Source organism: Mustela lutreola, chromosome 7 (genome assembly GCF_030435805.1).
Source record: "Mustela lutreola isolate mMusLut2 chromosome 7, mMusLut2.pri, whole genome shotgun sequence".
In the NCBI taxonomy this organism is placed as follows: Eukaryota; Metazoa; Chordata; class Mammalia; order Carnivora; family Mustelidae; genus Mustela; species Mustela lutreola.
The window spans coordinates 66,864,341-66,888,509 of NC_081296.1; the positions used below are offsets into that span (position 1 = coordinate 66,864,341).

Sequence of the window (24,169 nt, forward strand, 5' to 3'; positions counted from 1 at the left end):
GAAGCCGGCAAAGAAAACCACCCCCCGCCACCACCCTTGGCACCGTACCCCTCCCCCCAGGCCCCACCACTCCCCGCACCGCCTCCCCCGGCCGCCTCGTGCTGCCCCCTGCGTTGGGACGACCGACCCACGGTTCTGATTGGTCGGAGACCGGGAGGGGGAGCCGAGGGCCGGATTGGCTGGCGGGGCCAGCGCAGGGCGGGGCGGCTGATTGGCGGAGCTGGCCGAGGGGCGCGCTGCTGATTGGCTGGGGACGAGGAAGCAGGAAGGAGGGCGGCGGAGGCTCCGCTCTCGGGGAGTTTGTGGGGGAACCGCGAGCGGCGTAGCGGATCCCGGAGCCCGGCCCCCGCCGCCCGCCCGTCCGGCTGCCTGCCCCGCCCGTCCGGCCCCCGCGGTCCGCCCGCCCCGGCCAGGCGCTCCCGCCCCCCCGACGGCCCCGCCCGGCCGCGGCCCCCGCTCCGCCCGCCCGGCCCCGGCCCCCAGGAGGAGGCGCTGACGCAGCAGCGTGGAGCCCGGGAATTGAGCGCCCCCGGGGGGTTCCAGCCGCCGGATTCCAGCCCGGCCGGGGCCTGCGGGCGCCCAGAGCCGCGCCGTCCGCGCCGCTGTCCGGGTGAGCTAGGGGCCAGGGTCGAGGAGGTGGGGGTAAAGACACGAACAGGCGAGAGGGAGCGAGCAAGGGAGGTAGACGAGTGGAGGGGAGAGAACCGGCCGCCCGTCAGCGCGCCTCACCGAGCGCGCCGCGCCGCCGCCCCCGCCAGCCCGGGAAGGGACGGACGGACGGACGACGCGAAGCAGGTGCGGCCGCTCGCTTGCTCGCGCCGCCTCCCTCCCTCCGGGTCCGGCGCCGCGGTCCCGCCATCGGGGAGCGCAGCGCGCCTCGAGGTGACAGCCCCCGGGGGCCGCCCGCCTCTCAGGCTGGGGGCGGGGTGGGTGGCGGCCGCAGGGTGGCAGCTTGGCCGGGCGGCGGCGGCGCGGGCGTCCCGGGCCGCGGAGGGCGGGAGGACGCCGGTCGTCTCCTCGCCGCGGTGGAGCGGGCTCGCCTCCGAGTGCGCGGGCGGCAAGGCCCCCGCCCCCCCCCCGCCGCGCCCCCTCCCCCCCCATCGCGGTCCCAGAGGCAAGGGGCCGCGGCCGGGGGCGGCGCCGCGGGATCGCCCGCTCAGGGTGGGGGGCGCCCTCCTGCGCTGGGAGCTGACCGGTTATTGCTGGGTGGGGGGCTGGGGCTGGGGGCCACACCGGAGCCGGGGGTAGTGTAGACCCGACCCTATCGGGCTGGAAGGAAGGGAGGCGCCGAAGACGGAAGGGAACCGGTTCGAGAAGCGAGTGTGGGCCGCGGGAGGCCCGGCGGAGACCGTGCGGAGTGGCGGCCGAGTCCGAGGTGGGGCGGGGGGAATCGAAGTTGTCAGACCGCCTCCAAGTGACAGCGGGACCCCATGCTCGCGGCCCGGCCTGGTCTGGCCCAGCCCGCCTCTCCGCCTCTTCTCCGGGGCGGGGGGCTAGGTCAGGTCGGGCCCGAGGGGCCCGCTCCGCGGTGAAGCGCCGGACAAAGGCGGCGCCTGAGCGGGCGCAGGTGGTGGCGTCGGGGAGGGGAGCAGGTCCGAGCCACCCACCCCGAGGGACGGGCGGCAGGGCCGGACTCTGCCCCAGGGATTGCGGGGGGCCAGGGTGCCCGCTGGGAGAAGCTGCGACAGTGGCTCACCGCTCCAACCGCAGATCACCTCCCGGTTCTGGGAAGAGTGGGGTCGACACGGCTGGAGCCGAGAGCCAGAGGTGGGGTTGTGCACATAGTGGGCCTAGCCGGTGGCGACAGTTTGATGAGCCACTCTAGAGCCTGCTAGGAATGAGGGGTTTCAGCAGGCAGAGTCTGCCCATGAGAGAGGTTTAGTCCCACCTGGGACATCTAGTCGCCCATTGTCGACAGTCTTAAGAGGACAGACCAGTTGGATTGGAGACTAGGAGATACCCCACAAATGTGCTACAGCAACCCATCCACAACTGTTTTCGGCACTTTTCTTTAGCCAAGAAGGTACCCACAAAGGGTAATGAGAAGCTGGAATTTAATGATTAAATGAAAAGGTTTCCAGTCTTTTTCCTTTGTGCCACCTAAGAGACTGTCCCACCAGCCTCTCCACTCCCATGTCTTCTGAAAAAAGGAGAAAAGGGCCCAGCACATATCCTGTCCTGGAGGGATACCACTGTGCTTGGCTGGCTAGAGGACACTTGGGAGCCAGTGGCTTAAGCTCTTGAGTGCCTGTATCCCCACCAGTGATCATTTCTAAGCTGGATGCTGTTTTCCACTTGTGAAAACCCACCCAGAACTCAGGGCTCCTCATGGGATCATATACCTCTGTGAAGAGTTGGGATCACAAAGACAGGGAGATTGAAGCTGTTCTGATTGTCCACTTTTGCTGAGATTCTGGGTTCAAGTCCCACCTCAGGTAGCTGTTGGGTTAGGAGCTTCTCCCAGCTGAGGTTAGCTGTAATCCCATCCGGGGAGAGTTGCATGTCACTCCTGCTTAGTGCGGACATAGAATTAATTCACAGCCACCCTCTGAACCCCTCCTCAGAAGGGTCTAGAACCCAGCCTGGGTGGAGTTGAGGCTTGTGGGAAAGGGAGGTATTATCTCATGCTGGAGATTCACGTTTGTTCTGGGAAGATTTAATTGTATGTCTAAGAGACATTGGAGAACGATGAAGAATTTCAAGGCCTTGTCTCCTTTAGGGCTACACAGTATATGATTTCTTTTGGTGGCAGTCAGAAGGGGGTGACCTGGTCTGGCCACTAGAATATAAAGGGAAATTGCCGAACAGTGTTTCCCTGTTTGACAGGCTCTTACCTGTCAGTCCGGTCAGGTGTTCAGGACGGTTTGCTCTGGAGAGTTTGCTCCAGTGAAGAGTTTCTCTGTTTTTTGTTTCTCTTTCCTTCCCTTCCTTTCTGTTGCTCTGCTGTCCCCATGCAGCAGGCCTGTGTTGTCCTGACCTGGCCGGCCACCTTTTCCCTCCTGCTTCCTCTGGCCCTTCTGATCAGTCTGTACACAGCTGCTAGACGATTCTTCCCAGAGCACTCCTTCTCCCATGTCATTCCCCTGTCCACATACTTCCAGTGGTTCTTCTTTTCCTGCAGCCTGACCCTAGACGATCCCCTCAGCTCTCCTGGCCGGGCACAGTGATCTCCCCGCATCATTGCTTCTGCTGCTTTCTCTAGTTGTCCCCAGTGAGGAGCCTCTTGCCTTTCTCTCCTTCTGAACCCTACTCATCTTTGTTTTGCTGTCACTCAGGCCACTCCAGGCCAGCATTGCTTGCCTCTGAGATTGTGACCCTGGGTTTTATAACATGATATCTTCTCGAGTGGTTTTGTAGGTTGATAGTTTCTTAAAGAAGGGATAGTATAAGTGTTAAAGCGGTGTGTGTGAGAGAGAGAGAGAGAATATTATGGGATTTCTGATATACTGCTCTGCATGCTGTTATGTTGAATGAAATAATGCAGTTGGCTACTTAGTTGATTGGGAACAGGGGAAACCTTCCCTTCTTCCAAAGAAATGCTCAGTATGGAGTCCTTGGTGGTTTCCAACCTTTTCTGTCAAAGGCACATAAATAGGGCATGTTTGGGATGCTTTCGCTTGGGGAACAATTGAAACTTAGCTGTTGTTTCTGATACTCCGGCTGATGGAGAGTTCTGTCCTGTGGATTGCTCACATGACACCATATAGACGTGAATTGGAAAAGAGCTGTAATCCTGTTTTCCTCCTATCCCACCAGGCCATTCTCTCCACCCGGCTTTGCTGCTCTTATGCAATTTTCCTTGTTGTCCATGCTAAATGAATCCATATGTTTTATCTCTTCGCAATCCTGGGTGTAAATGAGGGAGAATACAGTTTTGAGAACAGAAAAGAATAAGATTCCTGGGTCCGGCCACTGGACAGGACTTTTGGGACTGGCATGGGAGAAGGTGTTTATCACTGACATCGGAGCATGATCAGCCTCGTATCAGACCTATCCCATTGAAGGGAAAGCTATGATCCCAGCTTTCTTGGAACTTCCGTTCTTGTTTACCATCAAACCTTGGACCATCGGGAAATGGGAACAAGAACTGGTGACTGGTTTGAGTCTAGACAGTGAAAAAATAAATTCTGCATCCATCCCCTTTCCCCCAAACCTCCCTTTTGTGCCCCAGTTTGATGATTAATGGGCCAGCATTTCCCTTCCAAGCGGGAAGGCCACCCCTCACAGTTGCCATGGCAATGCAGACCGCTCCCGTCAATTAAAAAAAAAATCCCTACTACTTCTCTCCTCCTTGCTTCTCCTGTGGCAGGAGACAGACTACCTAAGAATGCATCTCCTAGGCTCTCTCCTCAGCTGCTCAGGTTGTTTGGCTGTGTGTCCTAGAACTCAGTCCTTCCTCTCTTTCTGGGGTCTTCCTGAGTTTCATTACCCTGAGCCAGTGGTGCCCTTCTTAGATCTAGCAGTCCCTGGAACATGTCTGTGAGAAAGCAGAGAAAATTACTTTATCTGCAATGCGAATTAAAGACCACAGTGAGCCCACAGCTTTCTTTTCTTTTAGGGTTAAAAAAAATTCCTTCCATACCTTCTCTTTGCTGGGTAGAGGTAAAAGTTGGGGATGGTTTTGACATCCATAAAGGAAGTTTCAGTAAACCTGGAAGCATACATAGTTCATATTGAAGTCGTATGGGGATTTTCAGTTTATTGATTTTCGTCTCTTCCCACCTCTCTATCCCAGCATTCGGGAGGACTTGTGTGTTTTCATTTTATCTGTCCTTACTCCTTTTGGCCTTGCTTCGGCAACATCTGGCCTCAGTGCCCTGTCGCAAGGTGAGTCATGAAAGGAAAAAAAAAATCTTAAGGGAAAAAGCCTCTGGAGTTGAGAAGTAGCCTGTGTTGAACTGAGGCTGCCAGCCGAAGCTGCTGGGTTTATGGAGCATTATATGAACAGCCCCAACATTAAAGGGCCTCCTTTTTATGAATGGGTTGTGAAGAATGTAAATAAAGCAGCATCTCTCAATGGGGAAGCATTTTACATAAGCAGTACTACCCAGGCCCAAGTATTTATGGGAATTTGCTAGCTCAGTCTGGCAAGACTCACTTCCTTTGTGAACTTGCCATTGTGTGGGGGACTTCGGAGGGACAAGGAGAGTGCTGGGTTCGACACACCGAGTGCTGCCCCAGCGCTCCTGCTCTGTGGGTCCATGGCCTTGACTCGATGGGCCAGCTCATGGCTAGAATGCCTGTTAACTTTGAAAAAACAGAAAATACAGAGAGTATTCAAGAGTCCGTGAAGATGAGAACCTGAGGCTCCTGATGGCCTAGGCCCTGAGATTCTGCAGCGCCTCACACTCTGGGCTGCTTCGACCTCCCCAGGTCAGGGGGCCAGGGAGATCTTGGTGGATGAAATCCTGCCTGATTTTATGGGAGGCACCTCACCGGAATAAAATGGGCCGGCTTGAATTTCAGCTCCTTTATGTTTCCCCTGCCCACCTCCTGGTACTACCACTAATGAGCAGTAAACCTGCTAACAGGGAGGAGGAGGAAGAGCCCTGGCGGCGGCAGCGTCAGAGGCCTGCTCTGGGCCAGACGGCTGGCCCGACAGGCCCCCTCAGCTCCACTGAGCTCCAGTCTCCCCCATGGCTTTGCCCAGCTGAGCAGTGGCATCCAGCCCTGGGCTTCCAGTGGTGGAATTGGTACCCTGCCCAAGGTGATATGCTGGAGCCGCTTGGGACCAGAGGACTAAGGATTTGCTGAGCTTGCCTCAGGGCAAAGTCATGTCCAGGACTTTGTATTGTGTCCCAAGAAAGATTTTTCATCCAGATTCCGTTTTTCCTGGTGGGAGACACCTGCAGAGGATGGTTGGGTATTCACCTGACTCAGCGTCCTACAAAAAAACAAAAAACAGTGTCCTTGAGAGCCTCCGCAGGCCCGATCCACCAGGAATAAATGAATGGGTTTGTCTCTGAGCCTTCCTGAGATTTGAAATGGGAATTTTTTTCCAAGGCCAGGTGACCAATTTACCTGAATGGGAGAAAATGGTAAGTGACTTCTCTTAGTTAATGGGATCAGTGCCAGGCAGGAATTTGGTGTCTCCATCTTTTTTTTCTCACATACGTTTCTTTTCGGGGAGGGGGTGGTGGTGGTGCTTTGATCCTCCCGCCCTTGGTTGAGGAGGTAGGACTATAGGGTATGCTTCTGCCTTTTGGGACCCGAGGACCTCACCGGGAGTGGTGTTGGCTGCTGCTCCTTCCTTTCCATCTCTGGTCCTGGTTTGACGCTCCCAATGTGGCTCTTTCAGTTTCCTGCCTGCAGAGGAGAGGGGTGGTCCACCCTTGCCCACCCCCCACCTTGAGCCCCCCTGTCTAAAATGGGGCGGGGGAGGGAGGGCTATTCAGTTTGTTAATCACATTCTCATCTGGCCAGGTGGTTTAGAGGTGAATTATTAGCATTGAGAGGATCTTTGTAGAAATCATGGGAAAGGTGTTAGGGTGCTGTTTGATGCCAGGATACCCTGACAGGGATGCCAGAAGGGAAGATGGAGTCCCATTCCTACTAGAATCAGAGTTGGCAGGCCCTCCTGCCACGTGCCTGGAGGGGGGTTCACACAGATTCCACAGAACAGAGAGGAATTATAGAGTGGATTAAATGACTGTAAGACATGATCTTCAGAAAAAATTGGAAGGACTTAGATTTATCAGCCCCAAGAGAGCTAGCCATGGGACAGTTAATACATCTTTGACTATTAAGATGGCTGTTCAGTCCGCGTGCGATGACCAGACTTCAGTCCACGTTGCAGTTCGGGCTGGAGGGAGATTGCATCTGGTTCGGGAGATGTGGTGAGATGTGTGGGGGATGTCTGGAGCCCTCTCTTTTGTATTTATTGTAAAATGAAGGCTACATCTTTTCAAAGCCCTTTTCCCCTTCCTAGGATATGAAATGGATTTCTTCCCAGAGTTGACTGGGGACTTTGAGCAGATTTTGCTGTAGAAACAAATCTGTAAAAGTATGTGGATGTTCCCTGGCCGGCCGGCCGCTGCCATTTCATTGGAGTACATCTCTGGTTTCTTTGTGGTGAAAAGTCAGGGAAAATGACTAAGGTGTTAATACCAGCAATGAAAACAACACAGAAAATGTGAAATAGACTGTGCAGGTTTATCTCCAATGTTGGTCTGTGAGCCAGCAAGCTGTCCTGGGTTGCAGCAGGGGTGTCGGCTCTGGGACAGACACCAGATGCCCCGCCCCCACCGTGCACACCCGGGGAGTGTGGGCAAGTTCTTTAACCCCTCTGTACCTGTTTTCTCCTCATTTGGATGAGATGGTAACAACCCCCTCGTGAGGCAGTTGTGAGGATAAATGAGAGTGAACATTTCACATTTAGGGTGGTGCTGGGCAAGTAGTGAGCACTTGACAAACGTTAGCCATCCTGTTCGACTAGAAGCTTCAGCAGTGAATCAATTCCCTACTCTGCACACTTAGGAGATTTGAGGCCTTATAATGCTAGTTCTCTGCTGCTGAGTTCACCTGCATGTCTGTGACTCTCTTTGTCTTGATACAAGTGTGCCTCTAGTACTGTCCTCAACTGCTTAATGCTTTGGAGTGAGAAGTGGAACGAGAGGAGTATCTTCCTGATTACAGAGCTGGGCAAGCTTGGGGAGAGAAGGAAGAGGGTGGTAGTGGACGAGGGTTGTGCTCTGTAAATAGAGGTTTCCCTGAAGTAGTCCTATTGAACTGTTGATCACACTGAAGAGGCACAGTGCTCCGGACTCCAGGGAATGGGGGAGAGTTTTTTTTGGGGGGGAAGGTCAGAGTTCCCAAGTGATGCCATCAGTTTAGAATAGAAGTGTTGAATGGGGTGGAGCAGGTGGGCAGCCAGATCTCAGTTCATTCCTCGAGCTCTTATTAAGCTCTGGGGGTGAGATTTAGTGCTAAGGTAGGCAGAGCCCACCTGTCCCCATGGAGCTTGCATCCTAATGAGGGTGTCACTAATCACTTAGTTAATTAGTTACCTGTGAGGGTATTTGTGTTGGGTCTAGGAGGGTTGGCCTCGTGGTTCTCACTGTGCTGGTGGAGTGTTAGGAAGGCCCTGTTTTGGGTCTTGTTCTTTGGGGCTGGGCACCCCAGTGGAGAGTCTGAGGGCAGAGCCTCCAGCTTTGCCTGGCCAGCCTGTTTCTTCTGTTCAGGACGAGAGACAGCACTTCCAGGCTTGGCAGACCATCTTAGCAATCTAAGTTGTTGGTTCCTGGAGTGTCCTGATGGTTGAATCAACATATATCCTTTGCCCTCCTGGGCAGGTACCCAGAGCAGGCTGGTGAGCTCTAGTTGGCGTATTTTTTTGAAGAATTGTGTATCAGTAGCGTGACATTTCCTGTTGGTTTTGCAGAGGGCCTGTTGGTGAGCTCTGGGGGGCCCTGTCTCCATTCCTATTTGATATCTCCCCCACTGTTCACGGCCCCGGAGCAAACGAGTCCTGCTCTAGGAGCAGCTGTGCTCCTGGCCGAGCCTGGCCACTGTGGGGTCTGCGTAGGAACATGTGAGGGAGCCTTAGCCTGGGATTCTCTTTTCCCCAGACTGGAGGAATCCTACAGGGAGCTCCTTAAGGTGAGTCTGGGAACAGTTGCATTTGTCTTCTGCCTCGAGACTTCAGCTTTGGTCTCTTGCTGCTTCCTACATCCGGACATTTCTGAAGCAAAGTTCCCAGGCTCCTGTTCCCTCACTACGCCCAGCAGGAAGCAGGCCCAGCTCTGATTTGCCCTCCGTGAAGTCGCTGTGAGCCAGAGCTCCCACTCCAAGCCCCATGCACCCTGTTACAGTCACATTGTCTTGTCCTCTTTTTTCCTACCAGTCTAAGCCCCAATTTCTTCATCTCTTTGGTGGTTTTCTTCTGCATTTAGCCGAATACTTGATACAGCAGAAAGGAATAAGCTGGTAGGAGCACCTGGTGTATCCCAGGCATCCTGCTAGGCACACTTCTCATTTAACTTGATCCTCTTGATGGCTTTGTTGTGTAGACAAGGATACCAGGGCTCAGGGAAGCTCAGGCTGTTAACCAGCCCCACTCAGGGTTAGCAGCAGCGCGGAGTGGCAGCGGGTCTCACATAAGTTCTTTGGAGCCCCAGTGAGAGGCTGGCCAGCATTGGCTAAGTGAGGAAGGAAGGTCCCAAGAGATGCCTTGTGCCTGGGAACGAGCAGTAGGGGCTCTGGCTTAGCTGGACTGGCACCTGTAGATTCGGGACCACCTTGTGTGCGTGGGGGGCATGGCCCGGGAAGAGGCTGAGGCAGGCACATCGCCTTGAGTGGGTACCTGTGCCTTTAAGGAAACCCTCTAGAAAAACCACACTTTTGAATCGCGTGTGATGACCTTCTGATTTGCCAGGTCAGGGTTTCTTAAAGCAGAGCACGGAGGTGTGACTGAAATTCGGTGCTCTCTGCCCAGCATCCCCGTTCGGTGGTCCACGTGTGTCTGTTGACTTCCAGGTCCTAGTGGTACACTGCCTCTTTCACTGTCAGCCCCTACCTGAAGGAAGGGCTCACCCTGCAACCAGGGTGCTGGCAATTTCTAGTGAGGAGATTCCTTCAGCTCTACTGTTAACTATATTCCTGTACTTAATTGCAATCCTCATATAAAATTGGAGGGTCCCTTTGTAGTTCGACTCTGAACTCCCCTTCCTCCCCATTGAGATTTGTGTTCCTTTACAGTAACAAGAGGCAGGCTGTCTGGCTTTGTGTCTGAAGCCAGAAGTAAGTGGGGGTCCTGGGTACTTGGGTACAGTTGTGGGGGGATCTGTGGGGATCCCTCCTGCTGGGATGGTCACAGCACATAGGAGCAGCCAAGATGGGGGCCGGGGGCTGGGCTGGGTTGGCGGAGGTACCAGATGCAGGGGAGGAGGGTGACCTTTGCTGCTAGGCTGCTGCCACCTTTCTGGGCTCCTGGGAGCCTCTGGTGTGAAGTGTGAGGAGTAGGTGGTCTGATGGGCTGTGGATAGGCTGGGTGCTGCTAAGGGCGGGCCCAACTCCTCAGATGACCTGAAGGCAGTCTATAAAACAAGCTGTTTCCAGACGGGTTGGGCCAGTTCCTTCTGGTGGGTGGGTGGGTGCTACCTGCGCAAGTGTTGTAGGACCCCAACCTGACTGCGGAGTGAATTGGGTGCCCACAGCTGGGGAGGTGAGGCCGGTGACCAAGGCCACTGCTTTCTCTTTGAGGGCAGGCCCCCGGGGGCTCTGGTGCTTCTGCTCTCTGTGGGTGCTCATGCTGAAACAGCAGTCTGATGGCGGGAGCTGGTGAACTCACGCCTCCTGAGCCCATCCCCTGGGCCTTTCACTATCCAGTTGAGTGTTTCCCAGAGGCATGGAGCAGTTGGTCGGGGTTTGGTGGGGTACAGTTTCTGCCCCTGTCCACTTGTGTTATAAACAGAGCCCCCCACGAGTCTCCCCAGTGTCTCCATCCGTCCCCCAGGTTGACACTTGTGTGGTAGACTAGAAGTTGAGCAGAGTTCAGGTGCAGGCTGGGTTTTCGGGTTTGTCACAGCCCACACAGCTCCGGGCCCTGATGTGGGGAACCCCTGGGGCCAAGCCAAGGGCAGATTGCCCTCCTCTGTCTGTGGGTCTGGAAGGCCAGGTGGAGGCGTATGCTGGCCCACCGCCCAGAGACTCGTGTCATCCTCACCACCAGAAGGTTCTTCTGATATATCCATTTGAGATGAGGAATCTGAAGTTCAGGGAAGCTAAGTAAGTTGTTTAGCAGGGGCAGAGCTGGCATGCAAACCCGGGCTGCCTCCCTCAAAGGTTTGCTGCCTTCCAGTTTACCAGCAATGGGGGATTCAAGAGAGGCCAGCTGTGACTGAACCTGCCTTTAGCATAAGACGTTTCATCAGCTTCACCTGTTACTCCATGTAGTAGCACTAGCTACATTTAAATGAACAGGAGCCTGCCTTTGTGCTCTTGCTGCATTTCTTCTGATAGGAGATTGAAGAAACCCAGTGCTCATGAAAATCTCATCCTTTTGGGGGAAGTTATGCCAAGAGAGCGTGCAAAGGAAGGCAGTGCTTAACTCAGTATCAGTTGTGTGACTTTGGGTATCATTGGAGGGAGGTGGCTTGGGTCAGGGCTCTTCCTTACCCTCACCCAGATGACCACCTGGTCTGCCTTTGCCTAGGACTCCCTCCCTCCCCATACTTTCCTCCTATGAAAAATAAACCAAAAAGTTGGAAAAGCAGAATTTGAAGTGCAGTGCGTAATCAAGGTTTCAGGAAGGGTAGTGGAGCAGAGCCCTGGGTCCTGAACCACTAAGAATGCAGGTGGGTATAGAGTCTAGAGCTGAGTAAATACGGGGTAGAGAGAGAGCAGTAGCCAACCTCTTCCTGCCGCCGGGCAGCCCTTGCTTACAGGAGTATCTCGGCTTGACCCACTGGTGTTCCCTTCAATGGTGCCTGCAGGCCTTTGACCCTCCCTTGCCCACAGCCCCTTGGGTGTGGTGCCTGATGCTTTTGCAGGCTGAGGGCAAAAGGCAAGTCCTCCCTCCCTTTCTGCTCCTATGGGGAGGACTCCTGCTAAGGAGCCTCACCCTGCAACAGCATCAGGCACCCTGGACAGACATGGGATGCAGGATAGTGACACTTCAGCTGGGCGTGTTGGGCTTGCTCTCCCCCTCAATTGCATGACCCACAGTGCCTGGGCCTGTGATGGCTTGTTTGCCATCTTTAGGGTACACTTGTGATTTGGGATTCAGCCTGTTGTTTGCTGGGTCTTCGGCACTGAGGACACTGGCCGGTCACTGTCCTTCATGGCAGCTAGCTCTGTGCTCATCGGAGCTGGGGACAGTCAGACTGGTTTTCTTCAGTGCGGGCTAGCTTGACACAGTCTAAGAGAGTAGTCATAGGCCCTGGGGAGTCCGTCTTTGGAACCTTCTCTCTGGGGGACCCAGACTCCCCATGCCTGGGAGGACAGGGCTTCCCCAGAGAAGGAGTCCATGCCCCCTTCTCTCTTGGCAGTGGTGGGAAGTTCCTGGTTGGGCTCCCGTGGGGACAGGGCAGCAGGAGGATTGGCAGAGCTGGAATGGGAACCACGCCTCCTGCTTTTCCAGGGTTTTCTTCCCTTGTGGGGCTGGGCCACCCCTGCAGGTTAGAGGGGCCTGTCAGTCTGGGTGCCCCTCTGCCCAGCCCCACCCCAGGGAAAAACTGCAGCTGAAGTTCTCACAAGCCCGGCTTCAGAGCATGACTCACACTCGCTCTCCTCAGATTGGGGTGCGGGAGGCTGGCAGCTGAGTCCCCAGCCTCTCCTCAGGACGGTGAGTGACGCTGCTGCCTTAGGCACCATGTGATAGCCAGGAGTTCTTTTGCTGGTAACAAGGGATTCGGTGGGTTCAGGGGAAGCCAGCAGGAGGCTCTCAGGCTTTCAGGCTTGATTTGGAAAGGTGACATGCGCCCTGTGGTTGAGAGGCTTCCTGGGATCCTGGGACAGTGGAACTGGGGAGCTGAATGGGAGGTGAGAGAGTAAGACACTGAGGAGAACACATCCCCAAGTTCTGGGGACAGGCTCCTCTCCCAGTCTCTCCCTGCTGAGACCTTTTGCATGTTGAGAGGGAGAGGCTGGGGGGGGGGGCGGTATCCCAGAGTCCTCCCTTGCAGCTGGTCCACTAGCAAACTGGGGAGGTGGGGGGGAGTGGGGCAGGCCAGTCCCCTCTCTAAGAGCTCTGTTGCTTCCCAGGCTTGCAGGCACCTCCCCAAGCTCACTGTCTTTCCCATCTGGCTCCTCCTTGCTCTGTACTTGGTGTTGGTGTCCTTAAGGCCACAAGCCCAGGTGACCTCAGCCTTGGCCCCCAGCCATTCCCAGTCTGACTCCTCTGGTAACTTGGGGCCTGTTGAGGGGCTTCGGCTCTTGCTCAGCTGTGCAGCTCTTGCTCAGCTCTTGCTCAGCTGTGCGGTCTGTTCCCGAATCCTCTTGTCCCCAGGCCCTTTGGGGGTGGGGAAGGGCTGGGCCTAGGCTTTCCTAGGAAATACAGATGTGCTTCTTGTTTGGGCTCCTCTAGCACAGGGGTGCCCCGCGTTTTCGAAAAGGGCCTGTTGATTATAAACGGCTAGGATGCTTTTCAGAGTGAAAGGAGGCATTGCTAATAAGCCTGCTGAGCAAACAGGGATGGGGGGCCACCCTGCATGGAAGTTGAGGGGCCCTTAGGGAGCCTAGCAGACACCTGGGATTTTTTAGGAGCTCAATGTCTGTGCTTCAGGGAAGGAATGGGTTTGCCCCCTCTGCCTCTGTCTTGCCCCAGCCTGGTCTCTGGGCAGTGGCAGGGCCCCGCACGTGGCCAGAGCAGTGCCTGGCACAGTGCCTCCCTTTTCCAGTTTTCCGACTCCTTTCTGAGCCTGACACCCACGATGCTCTTAGCCTGGTTTTCCAAGCACTCTTTCTCAACTAGTACAGTGTGTGTGGGGAGAGAAGGTACCCAGTGACCCCAGCCATTGGCCCAAGGCCACAGGAGCTAGCCGGGAAGGGCTCAGTAATCCCTGGGAGCCCTCAGGCTTGGGGCTTTCAGGGTTAAATCCTGGCCCAGCAGGGACTGCTCCCAGCCTCTTGGGGAGAGGGAGTATGAATAACAATAGCAGTGGGAAAATTGAACTGGAAAGCCTGGGCCTGCTGGGTGGGAAGGGGGTTGCTGGGTGCCTGGGAGGGCTGAGCCTTGTCTGGCACCTTATTTGGCAGCACCTTGCTTTGGATTGGGGAGTAGATAGGGAATGAACAACTCCGTGGGCTGTGACCACTGACACTGACACCTCCACCCCCCTCACACACCCCCACCCCCCACACCCTCCGCCAGTTCTGCATTGCCTTGGCCATGCCGGCTTCCAGGATACAGCTCAGCTCTGGCCTCTCATTCAGGACGGGGGGCCCAGGCTGCCCCAGGTATGTTGCGGGGTATTTGCTGAGCAAAGTTAGGGGATGCTGCCTGGTCATGGGCATTTTCTGCCCAGGGTTTTGGGCTTCTTGCCATGCATCCCCACAGCCTCCCCCCGCCCTCACCTTAGTCCTCTTCTCTGCCTGGCATCTTGCCTACCAGGAGGGAGACCTGAGAAGTAGGACAGGACAGCAAGGTAGCCCTGGGCTGGTTTATCGGTTTGTCTCCAGTTAGTTCTTCTCTTTGCTGCTTTATTTCCCTAACTATTAGAGGCTGGTGGCGGTCTTGTATGTGTTCCTACCCAGGAATGCTGGCCCTCGCCTTATAGGCGTCCCTTCTCTAGGCCCAGGCACTGTTTGGGCTGCCCTTCCCCAGCGTCTGAACCAAGGTGGGGCTGGCCCCTGGGGCTGGCTGAGACCTCCCCTGTCCACTCCTCAAAGCCAGGCCTTTCCCTTCAGGGGTTTTTCCAGCAAGGCCCAGCTTATGGCTGCCCTGCTGTACGTGCCAGGCAGGGTGTCCCCACAGGCTGGACTTTGCTTTCCTCTGCAGCCAACCAGGCAGGTTCTTCACCTTAGTTCCTCGCTGTCCTTGTTGTTATCTTCCTGTGGCCAATCTCAGAAGCCCCAAGATGGGGGAAGGGTTGGTAATATTGTCAAAGGAACAGATGGGCTCCCACCACCCCAGCCACATCCTGGCCTGGTGTCTTCAGAGCCTCTTCCTGACCTGTGATAAGTATCTAGCGGGAGAAGGACAGGTAGTGAGAACTAAGCACTTTGCCCCCAGAGCCTTCTGTCTTCTGACCCCGTGGTCTGCATCCTTCCATAGGCCCTTGATGGGCTTAGTTCAAAGAAGGACCCTAGGCTAAAAGAAGAATGGGGCAGCTAGCCCATGCACAGCTGTTGGTAGCCTGACCCCACTGGACCTTTGCACTCTGGAAGAGAGGTCTTGGGAAAATCCAGGCTGTAGATGGATGGGGTGAGGGTAGGCTAGAGTTACCGAAGCGGGCGGTGGGAGGGTGACACTGGACGGGCTGCTGTAGAGGAGAAAGCAGGCCGGGCAGCTCAGGATGGGCTCGTCTCATTGCCCACCTTCTGCCCTGCAGATTGGGAGTACTCCATGACACACACACGGAGGAAGTCCCTTCCCATGCTGAGTTCGGGCCCCGCTGGCCGCCGGGAGCCCCTACAGATGGAAGGCAGCAGCACGGAGCAGGGGGCAGAGAGTGTGGAGACAGGCGTGCCTGAGAGCCCAGGGCACCTCACGGGGCGCCGCAAGAACTACCCACTGCGCAAGCGCCCGCTGGTAGCTGAGAAGCCCAAGGCCTGCAAAGTGCTGCTGACCCGACTGGAGAATGTGGCTGGTCCACGGAGCGCAGATGAGGCCGACGAGCTGCCCCCAGACCTGCCCAAGCCCCCGAGCCCAGCCCCATCTAGTGAGGACACCGGCCTCACCCAGCCCCGCAAGAGGCGCCTGGCCTCCCTCAATGCAGAGGCCCTCAACAACCTGCTGCTGGAACGGGAGGATGCCAGCAGCCTGGCAGGCACCCGTCGCAGCCGAGGGGGTGACCCTCACCGCAGCCGGGACCGGGACCGGGCCACTGGGGGCTGGGCCTCCTCCAAGAAGCGGCCCCGGCTCGGGGACCTTGAAGGAGGAAGTCGGGACCTGTCCCCAGAGCCAGCGCCAGATGAGGGTACCCGTCGAGATGGTGACCCGGCGCCCAAGAGACTGGCCAGCCTGAATGCGGCTGCCTTCCTGAAGCTGAGCCAGGAGCGGGAGCTTCCCTTGAGGCCACCTCGTGCCCATCCAGAAGTAGATGGGCGTGCCGCAGAGCCACCAGTGTTGAGGGCTCCCAGGCCAAAGTGGGCTAATAAGGTCAACAGCAAGAACTATCCCAAGACCCGGCAGGGCCCTGGCTCTGGGGAGGCTGTAGGCCTACTCGGCTGGCAGAGGCACCCTGAGGAGCCGTGGCCGTCTGCCACCCCTCGTGGGCCAGCCAGCCAGCCGCCTTACCGGCCCCTGAGCCAGGCTCTAGAGAGCCCCTTGGGGCTACGCCCCCACCTGCCCCTGCTGATGGGTGGGCAGGCAGCCTTGAAGCCGGAGCCTGGGCGCCCAGGCGAGGAGTCGCCTGCCCCCAAGCAGGAACTGCACCAGCCTTCCTTCCCTGCACCTCAGCTGTCCCCCCTGCCACTGCCCGGCAACCCTGCCCACTACAGCGGCCTATGCGGCCGGCCTGAGCTCAGCGCAGGAGGCAGCTTCTACCTGTACTGCAGCCAAGACGGGCTGCAGTGTGGAGGCTACTCCCCCTGTCCCATGCTTCCTGAGGGCAAGTTGTCCCCAGTGGCTGCGCCTAACGAGGGGCTTCTCTTGGCACCGAGCTCAGTGCCCGCCGGCACCCCTTTCCAGCACCCTCCCTGGGGCTCTCGCTACTGCTCTAGTGAGGACACTGGAGTGAGTGGCTACAGCATCTGTGAAGTGTTGCCGCCATCTCTTACCCATATTGGCACTACCTGCGGTGGCTGCCCCTACAAAATGCCTTTTCCGGCAGGTAAGACTTCCTGGCTGTGGGATGTCCCAAGAACTTAGATGTGGAGTCCCAATAGGGTAGACCACGGAGTGGGGGTAGGGCTCCTTGAGGTCTAGCTACTGCGTGGGAAGTAGGGGACTTTGGGAAGGGATGACTCCCCCAGTTTCACACCCCAGACTGTGGGGTAGTCCCAGAAAAGGGGCCCATGTCCCTTAGCTCTTAGCTCTGTTCTGTCCCCACTGTCTGTAAGATTTTTTTTAGCTTGGCGCTTAGATAGTAGCATCATGGCAGGGGAAGGGGTAGGGAGAGCCACCCATCCCTCCCCGTTGGGACACCCATTCTTCTACTCTTGAGTAGCAAGTTGGATGTTGAAAATAGGGCTTTTGCCAAGTCATTCCTGGATCCTTCTGCCTCCTTCAAGGAGGGCTAGAATTCTGCTTTGCAGGAGCTCATTCCATCTGCCTGCTGGCCTAGCTCAGTGTTCATGGGAAGGTTGGTGGGTGCCAGGCCCGTGCCAGCTGCAGTAGGACTCCTTCGCCCTGGCCAGACAGGCCTTGAAGGAGAGGTGGGACCCAGACATAGCCTCACCTTGTCGGGGGCTAACAAGAGCGGGCACCCTCCAGGAACAGACAGGCAGAGTCCCCTGGCCCAGGCAGGATGCTAACAGGGCCCTTGGCTTTGGTGTCTACCTTCCTAGTGAGGCCTAGACACCTGAGAGGCTTGCAGTGCAGCCACTGAGACACCCGCCACGGGGCTCTCTTCCCCCAGACTGGCAGGGGTGTCCTCACATGCCTCTCCAGCCTCTGTCCCTGGCTTCTGGGTGGAAATGAGGTGACCAAAGTCATCCTGTCTGGCAGGTCTGCCCTGCTGCTGATGAAGTGAGAGGCTGGGCCTTACCAGGGCTCTCCCTGCCACCACCCCACACCCCTTCTTGTAGGGGTCTATAAAACAACTTTATAGACCAGTTGACTCTGGCCAGACTGGTTGTTTCAGGTTTTGGCGTGAGTTAGAGCTCTAAGAAATGAGATCAGGCTGCTGCTTGGGCTTTGCCTTCTTTTTTTTGTACCACACTCCCACATCTAGACACCAAATCCGTGGGACCCAGGATCCTGTCCCCTTACCCTGGAACCCCAGGAAGCACCATGTGCTTGCTGGGTATTGTTCTGAGCGCTTTACATATGGGAGGCCACATGGCAAGTAATTGAGTACAGATCCTGGAGCCAGACTGCCTGGAGTGAAATGTTCTCCCCTACTTCCTTAGACACGTGATGTGGGACAAGCCAGGAACTGCTCTGTGTCTCAGTTTCCTTAATTTATAGAATGGGTCATGGTACTTAGCTCATAGCATTGTTGTGAGGATGAAATGAGTTAATACATTGATAAACACCCAGGATCCCCTGTATGATAGCTACCACCCCTCCTTCTATTGCAGGGCACGGAGAGGTAGCATGACTTACCTGAGGTCACACAGCCAGTGAGTGGCAGGTCTGGGGTTCATATCCTGGGCTGACCCCAGCCCCCCTGCTTCTAAGCACTGTGGGAGCCTTAAAGAAGAATAAGTCAGAGCTAGAGACACTGTTCCCATTGCGCCCCTTCTTTCAGGCCAGTGGGGAAGATGGAGATGGCCATGGCCAGCCTCCAGGGGCAAGAAACACCCTTGGCCAGTCACTCTGATGGTCCACCTCAAGGCCCCTGACTCCACTTGCCACCCCAGCGACCCCTGGAATGAAGACAGGAGCAGACTTTGAAAGTGGGGGCACCAGTGGGGTTACTGCTCATCCCTCCCTGTCTTCACCTCCCTCTCCTTTTTTCCCAGAAGGCTGCAGGTCCCTAGGCCAGTTGGAATTTCCCCTCCCGGAAGCCGGCCACCCTGCCTCACCTGCCCACCCCCTCCTGGGATGCCCTGTGCCCAGCGTGCCACCTGCAGCAGAGCCCGTCCCCCACCTTCAGACACCCACCTCAGAGCCCCAGACAGTAGCCCGCGCATGCCCTCAGAGCGCCAAGCCTCCTAGTGGTTCCAAGTCTGGTCTGCGCACAGGCTCCAGCTGTAGGCACACGGCGAGAAGCAAGGCCGCCTGCAGGCCCAGCCACCCCAAGCAGCCACGGGTCCAGCGCCCACGCCCACGCCGCCGCCGCCGCCGCCGCACAAATGGCTGGGTGCCTGTTGGGGCTGCGTGTGAGAAGGCTGTCTATGTCTTGGTGAGTGCCAAGTGAGAAGGAGGGTGGCAGGGGGACATAGGACCTACTAGGAGAGGATCTCAGGAACCCTTGGCTTTGGCCTCTCTGAAGAAGTGACAAGGGACTCTAGCTGACTTACACTGTGGGCGCTGATCATGCCGGCCCAGCCTGCTCCCCCAGCCCCGGCTGATCTGGGATCATGTGCCTTGGGGAGTTGAGGGGGTGCACAGTCAGGATCGGCTGCTGGTCTCCGTCTGTGTCACTGACTCTCAGGGAATCCATCTCCAGTGTCTTCACCTCTCATCCTTGATCATGCGTGTGGCCTCTTCTGTCCTGGATTATAAAATGGAGGACTCTCCCAGGGGCTTTTTGGATAAGTGTATGTAGAGGGAAAGTAGAGATAGAGAGAAAGGAGTGATCCAGGAGCATGGGGGTTGATGAAAAGAGTATCAATTAAACTGGATGGAGCTAAGGCGCTCTCATCCTCACCGCCACCCTGTGAGGTGTGTATCCTGTGTTTGTGTCCTCACTTTATAGACGAGGAAACAGGTATAGTGGTGGATTAAGTCATTTAGCCAGGGCCACACCACTTCACCGTGGTGGTTTAAGGGTCAAAACCAAACTGCCCCAATAGGAAGTTTGAGGACCTTCTCAGTGCTGGGGCTTGGAGCGAGAGAATTGGCTGCTGGGGTATGGTGGTCACAGCGCAGCCCCAGAAGCTTTAGGCCACTTTCCCACCCCTGTTCCTATTTTTTATCCTTTCTCCAACCATGGGAAGCTCCCACCCCATCCTGCCCCTGAAAGCCAGGCTTAGGGAGAAGAGGCCACTATGCAAACTGCTTTTGTCGCTTCCCGTCCTCAGTGGTTTGCTCGGAGGAAAGCGCACAGAGAATGTCTTCCTCTCGCCCCCTCCTTCCTCCACTCCTCATGAGCTTGTTTGTGTCCTTGGTTGTTGCTCAGGATGAACCAGAACCAGCCATCCGAAAGAGCTACCAGGCGGTGGAGCGGCATGGAGAGACGATCCGAGTCCGGGACACTGTCCTCCTTAAGTCAGGCCCACGGAAGACATCCACACCTTACGTGGCCAAGATCTCTGCCCTCTGGGAGAACCCTGAATCAGGTACCCCCTGCCTGGAGTCTCACCTGGCACTCATCTTCTTGTGTTCTTGGCACGGAGGCTGCCTTCCACTCAGCCGGCATCTGTCTGTTTGGAGGGCTGCAGATGGCCTTGTGGCTGGGGTCGGATCAGCTCTTTAACCTTTCCAGCCACCAGGACCTGGGCACCTGTCCCCCCACCTCACCTGTCCGTGCCTCCCAGAGCCCTTTCTGCCACCATGCCTGACAGCACTCCAGGGCCCTGATCCACCAGGCTTGGCCCAAGGTGGGGGATCTGGGCGGCTGGAGACTGTAGGATTGGCCCAGACGTCGAACCTGGGTGATCGTCCTGGGCAGGTTGCCAGCCTGCCTGCTTGTCTGAATGACTCTCAGGTCACCAGCTCAAGCCCTGACTACTTCTTCTCTCCCCCTAGGAGAACTGATGATGAGCCTCTTGTGGTATTACAGACCAGAGCACTTACAGGGAGGCCGCAGTCCCAGCATGCACGAGGTGAGTTGCCTGGCGAGTATGACAGGGAGGGCAGAGGGGGCAGAGGGAGAAGTTGTGGCACCAAAGAACATGGTATGGGGAGGCCGTCAAGGGCAGTCAAGTCATTGTCACCTTGGACACCACAGATGGGCCTGAGTTTTAGCCTGTTTTCCCAGCACTGCCCCACTTTACATTTCAAAGGAATGGTAGCTTTTCCCTTGAGAGGGGCAGCAGGGAGGGAGATCCCCCAAGGGCATGCCAGAATGGGAGCAAGAGGCTGTTTCCTTGTGGCACCAGGAAAGGGGAGGTGGAGCTGTACATCTAGCCCCTTTTGCTGCTGTCCGGGGCGTGAGAGGGAGGAGAGAAAAGGCTTAGAACACCCTGGGCACTCTACTGGGCAGCGTGTGAGGAGAGGCAGTGCTGGCGGGTATGGTCACTCGGCCCCCAGCCGAGGCTCCTTTGTGCTTCGTTGCCCTTGCTGGACTTGTTGTTTCATGGGGGAGATGAGTACCGCTTACCTTCTCCCCTGAGCCAGGGGTGGGGGTCAGGAGGCTGATGACATGGGGGTAGGGGATGGGTTTTGCTGGAGCAGGCTGTTCCTGAGTCTGATGGGATCTGGTAGACGCTAGGTGAGGAGCAGGGAGGCTGAAATCCGGGGGCTGCTCCCTGGCCTTCTGGGCACCAGCTGGAGTTATCTCAGGTCAGGAGGCCCAACAGAAGAGTTAATGTTGGCCTTTCTTCAGGCGTTAATGTGCTTCCAACCCTGGTACCAATGTCCCCCTCTCTCTCCTTGAGCCTTTGCAGAATGAAGTCTTTGCATCAAGACATCAGGACCAGAACAGCGTGGCCTGCATTGAGGAGAAATGCTACGTGCTGACCTTTGCCGAGTACTGCAGGTGGGTGCTGCCCTGGCCCTTGGGCTAGCCTCTCCCTTAGACTCCTCGGGGCTGTTGAGGGGCCTGTCTGAGAGTCCCAGGAGGATCTCCTTCACAGGGCCTGACCTTCCAGAATGTTCTACCTCACAGCCTTCTACCGTCTGATGTTTATAGAAGAGAGAAAGATTGTTTCTTCTCTGAGGCAGAGAGCTTGGGGCAGCATTTGGGGGTGGTTACGGAACTGTCTGCAGAGAAGCGTCGAGAATTGGCAGGTGTTGGGAGGGAGGTCCCAGCAGATGTGCTCCCCCCAGTGCCCAAGAAGATGGACGGGCAATGGTCAGCAGAGAGGCCAGAGCGCCTGGGGACAGGGATGGAGGCAAAGCCGCAGCTCCCTGGGCATGGTGGGGAAGGGGTTGATTTTCTTTCAGAGGTGTCCACACTAAACCCAGCAAATGGCGTGTGTCACTGCAGATTCTGTGCCATGGCCAAGCGCCGAGGCGAGGGCCTCCCCAGCCGAAAGACAGCACTGGTGCCCCCCTCTGCAGACTACTCTACCCCACCACACCGCACAGTGCCCGAGGACACGGACCCCGAGCTGGTCTTTCTTTGCCGCCACGTCTATGACTTCCGCCACGGTCGCATCCTCAAGAACCCTCAGTAGCTTGGGCCCACACTGGGGCTGCCCACGGGCAGGGGGGCTCGGGGAAGGGGGCACTGCTTGAAGCACAGCACTTGGCTAAGGGGCCACGGGGGCTGGAGGTTGCTGACCTGTGGTTCTCTTGGGTGGGGGGGAGGGCAGGGACCCCTGTGGGTACTGGGCCCCTCGGGAGGGAAGGGGAGGCCAGGGTAGAAGGAAAGCATCACAGCCGTCAGCCTCTCTCTGGTTGCCTGGGTGGAGGAGACTTGAAGAAGTAGTCTTCCCCGAGGTCGGGCCAGGCCTGAGGGGGGCCTTCCCCAGGGGGAGGGGAGAGTCCTTCGGGAATAAGGCCCAACAAGGCTCTGCTTTAGCCTCCCCTGGGCCTTTGGAGGGGGGAGTGGGAGCCAGCTTTACCTCACCCACTGTGACCCACTGCTTCCCCATTGGCCTGGGACCAGGCTCTCCCAGATTCTAGCACAGCTCCAAGCTCCTTCCTTTGAGGCATAGAGAGCCAGAGTCTGGCTTCCAGAGCGTAGACTTCCCCCTTTGTAGACTTGGGGCCTGTCCCTGGCTTCCTCCTTTGCCCCTGGAGTACCCCACAGTGCTGGGACAAGTGACCCAGTGCTGCACAGTCATGGGTGTGGCACACTTGTGGGTGTCAGCTTCCTGTCTGCCTCCTGGTGAGGGTCATCCAGCAGGTCTGGCTTCCCAGAAGCTGACTGGTCAACATGGGGTTTGTCGCGTCTGGGAGGGCAGAAGGGAGCTGAGAGGGGGTTAGGGGGCAGGGGGCAAGGAAAATTGCTACCTGATTTATTGAAGACTTTTCCTCTTGCCTTACACTTGGAGGTTCTAGGAAACCTCTTGCAGAACTTCATACATGACTCTTTAAGCCACACCCACCTGGAATCAAACCAAAGGAGTGCTGTGGCTCCCCTGCCCTGCCACCCCTTACCCTAGTCTTTTGTAGATTGCACTAATTTACATCCCTGCGAGAATCAACACTGTATCAGTCCACAGACCTGCTGAGCTGCGGCCACTCACTCTAGGAGCTATGGACCTGCATTTTTAGTTTGTTCCTGTTGCCCAAGGGCCCTGTTCTCACCTCAAGCTGTTCCCCAGGGTAGGTTAGGAGGCTGGACTCCCTGTTGTCCTTGCCAGGACTAGGCCCCGGCCCCTCCTACCTCCCCTGGGGGGCTCTCTGTGAGGGGGTTGGAGCAGTCTGGTTCTATCCTATTTGTACCAAAGAAGAGCATGGTGGGGAGGAGGAGAGCAGCATGGAGTGGTATGGGCCCTGCTGTTAGCACTTCCCCAGGGCACACCCCTGGGGGCAGGAGCCAAGGGGGGCAGCTGTTCCTTCTCTTTCCCTAGGAAGGGGCAGGCACAGACCCAGCTCCAGCTAAGCAGGTGACACTGGGTGAGGACAGTCAGGCTGGGTCTGGAGAGGGAGGTAGAAGCAAATCCTGAGGGCCCTCCCAGCAACCCTAGGCCCTGTGCTATCCCTGAGAAGACAGGCTCCTCCTGATTGGTCACTGGGCTTAGCGGAGGCCTAGAGGCTTCTGAGGTGAATTTACACATGGAAAGCCCAATCCCAGACCCTGGGGAAGGGACTAGGGTGCCCTAGTATTGAATAAGCTGTTCAGAGGAAGGCGTGGGGCAGTGAAAGAGGTTGGCAGAGAATGGCTGTGGGGGCTTAGAGAGCCAGCCTGGGAACCTGCTCATTCCCAGGGTGCTGGGCCCTTGCTGCCAAGGAGCTCAGCCTCACTCAGCAGGAGAGGAGATCAAGGCCCCTCCTCCCCCGGAGGCAGGGTCTGCTGCCCAGAACTTAAAATGCTTTTGAAATCTCTTAGATGTGGAAATATTTTTTCGAACCTGAAAATGCAGCTGGTAGAATTTCAATGGAAGCATAATTCATGTAAAATATATTTTAGTTGATATTTTGTAAAATGCACTTTTTGTGTGTGTCGACCCTGGTTTCTCAGATCTGTATTTCAGTGTTTACAAGGGAGGGGGGACCTTTCCTCACCTCCCTTTTGACAGAGATTAGAAGTACTTCTTTAAGAAAAAAATAAATTTGAAAAATTGTATTGATTTAGAAAAGGATCGTTTTCCTCTGTGTCCTGTCATCTTTGTTGGGGGTGTGAGGGGGTGTGTGCAGAGGGGCTCACTATTTATTTTGGGGGGCCCCTCTTAGCCCTTGCCGTGCAGGAGCTAAGGCCAATAAACAAAAAAGGACAGGAAAGTAGGGGGAAAGGAGACTGAGGGAATGAGAACTTGGGGTTGACCTCTTGGGATTACAGTGGCCAGAGCTACCTGCCTGGACAGTGTGAAATGCTGGGGTTGCCAGACTTCCCCTGGCCAGTGGCCCCGAAACAGGTCCCCAGGTGGGTATAGGGTGAAGATAGCACCTCATCACCAGGGGTCATGTCATTGAAGAATAAAGGTCACATCACAGGCCTAGGCTTTATGACTGCCTGGCCCTTGG

At 56.5% G+C, this 24,169-nt stretch overlaps 1 protein-coding gene across 3 annotated transcripts; it reads left to right on the top strand.

Annotated features, from left to right (window-relative positions):
- The first annotated feature begins 236 nt into the window (after positions 1 to 236).
- On the top strand, positions 237 to 23,787 carry BAHD1 (bromo adjacent homology domain containing 1). Of its 3 annotated transcripts, none has more exons than XM_059181162.1 (7): positions 237 to 610; positions 14,991 to 16,433; positions 18,229 to 18,611; positions 19,551 to 19,710; positions 20,120 to 20,196; positions 20,971 to 21,071; positions 21,522 to 23,787. In XM_059181162.1, the coding sequence occupies exons 2-7, from the start codon at positions 15,005 to 15,007 to the stop codon at positions 21,709 to 21,711; spliced, it is 2,340 nt and encodes a 779-aa protein (XP_059037145.1). In that variant the 5' UTR covers positions 237 to 610; positions 14,991 to 15,004; the 3' UTR covers positions 21,712 to 23,787. The 3 variants fall into 3 exon arrangements, with proteins under 3 accessions (XP_059037145.1, XP_059037147.1, XP_059037146.1); XM_059181164.1 differs by having other exon boundaries at positions 20,980 to 21,071; XM_059181163.1 differs by having other exon boundaries at positions 18,232 to 18,611.
- The last annotated feature ends 382 nt before the right edge of the window (positions 23,788 to 24,169 follow it).

Excerpts from the sequence above, each read along its gene's own strand:
- BAHD1 (XM_059181162.1), top strand. The coding sequence starts at position 15,005 with ATGACACACACACGGAGGAAGTCCCTTCCCATGCTGAGTTCGGGCCCC. Across the intron at positions 18,612-19,550 it reads AGAAGGCTGTCTATGTCTTG|GATGAACCAGAACCAGCCAT; the intron begins GTGAGTGCCAAG and ends GTTGTTGCTCAG. Across the intron at positions 19,711-20,119 it reads CTGGGAGAACCCTGAATCAG|GAGAACTGATGATGAGCCTC; the intron begins GTACCCCCTGCC and ends CTCTCCCCCTAG.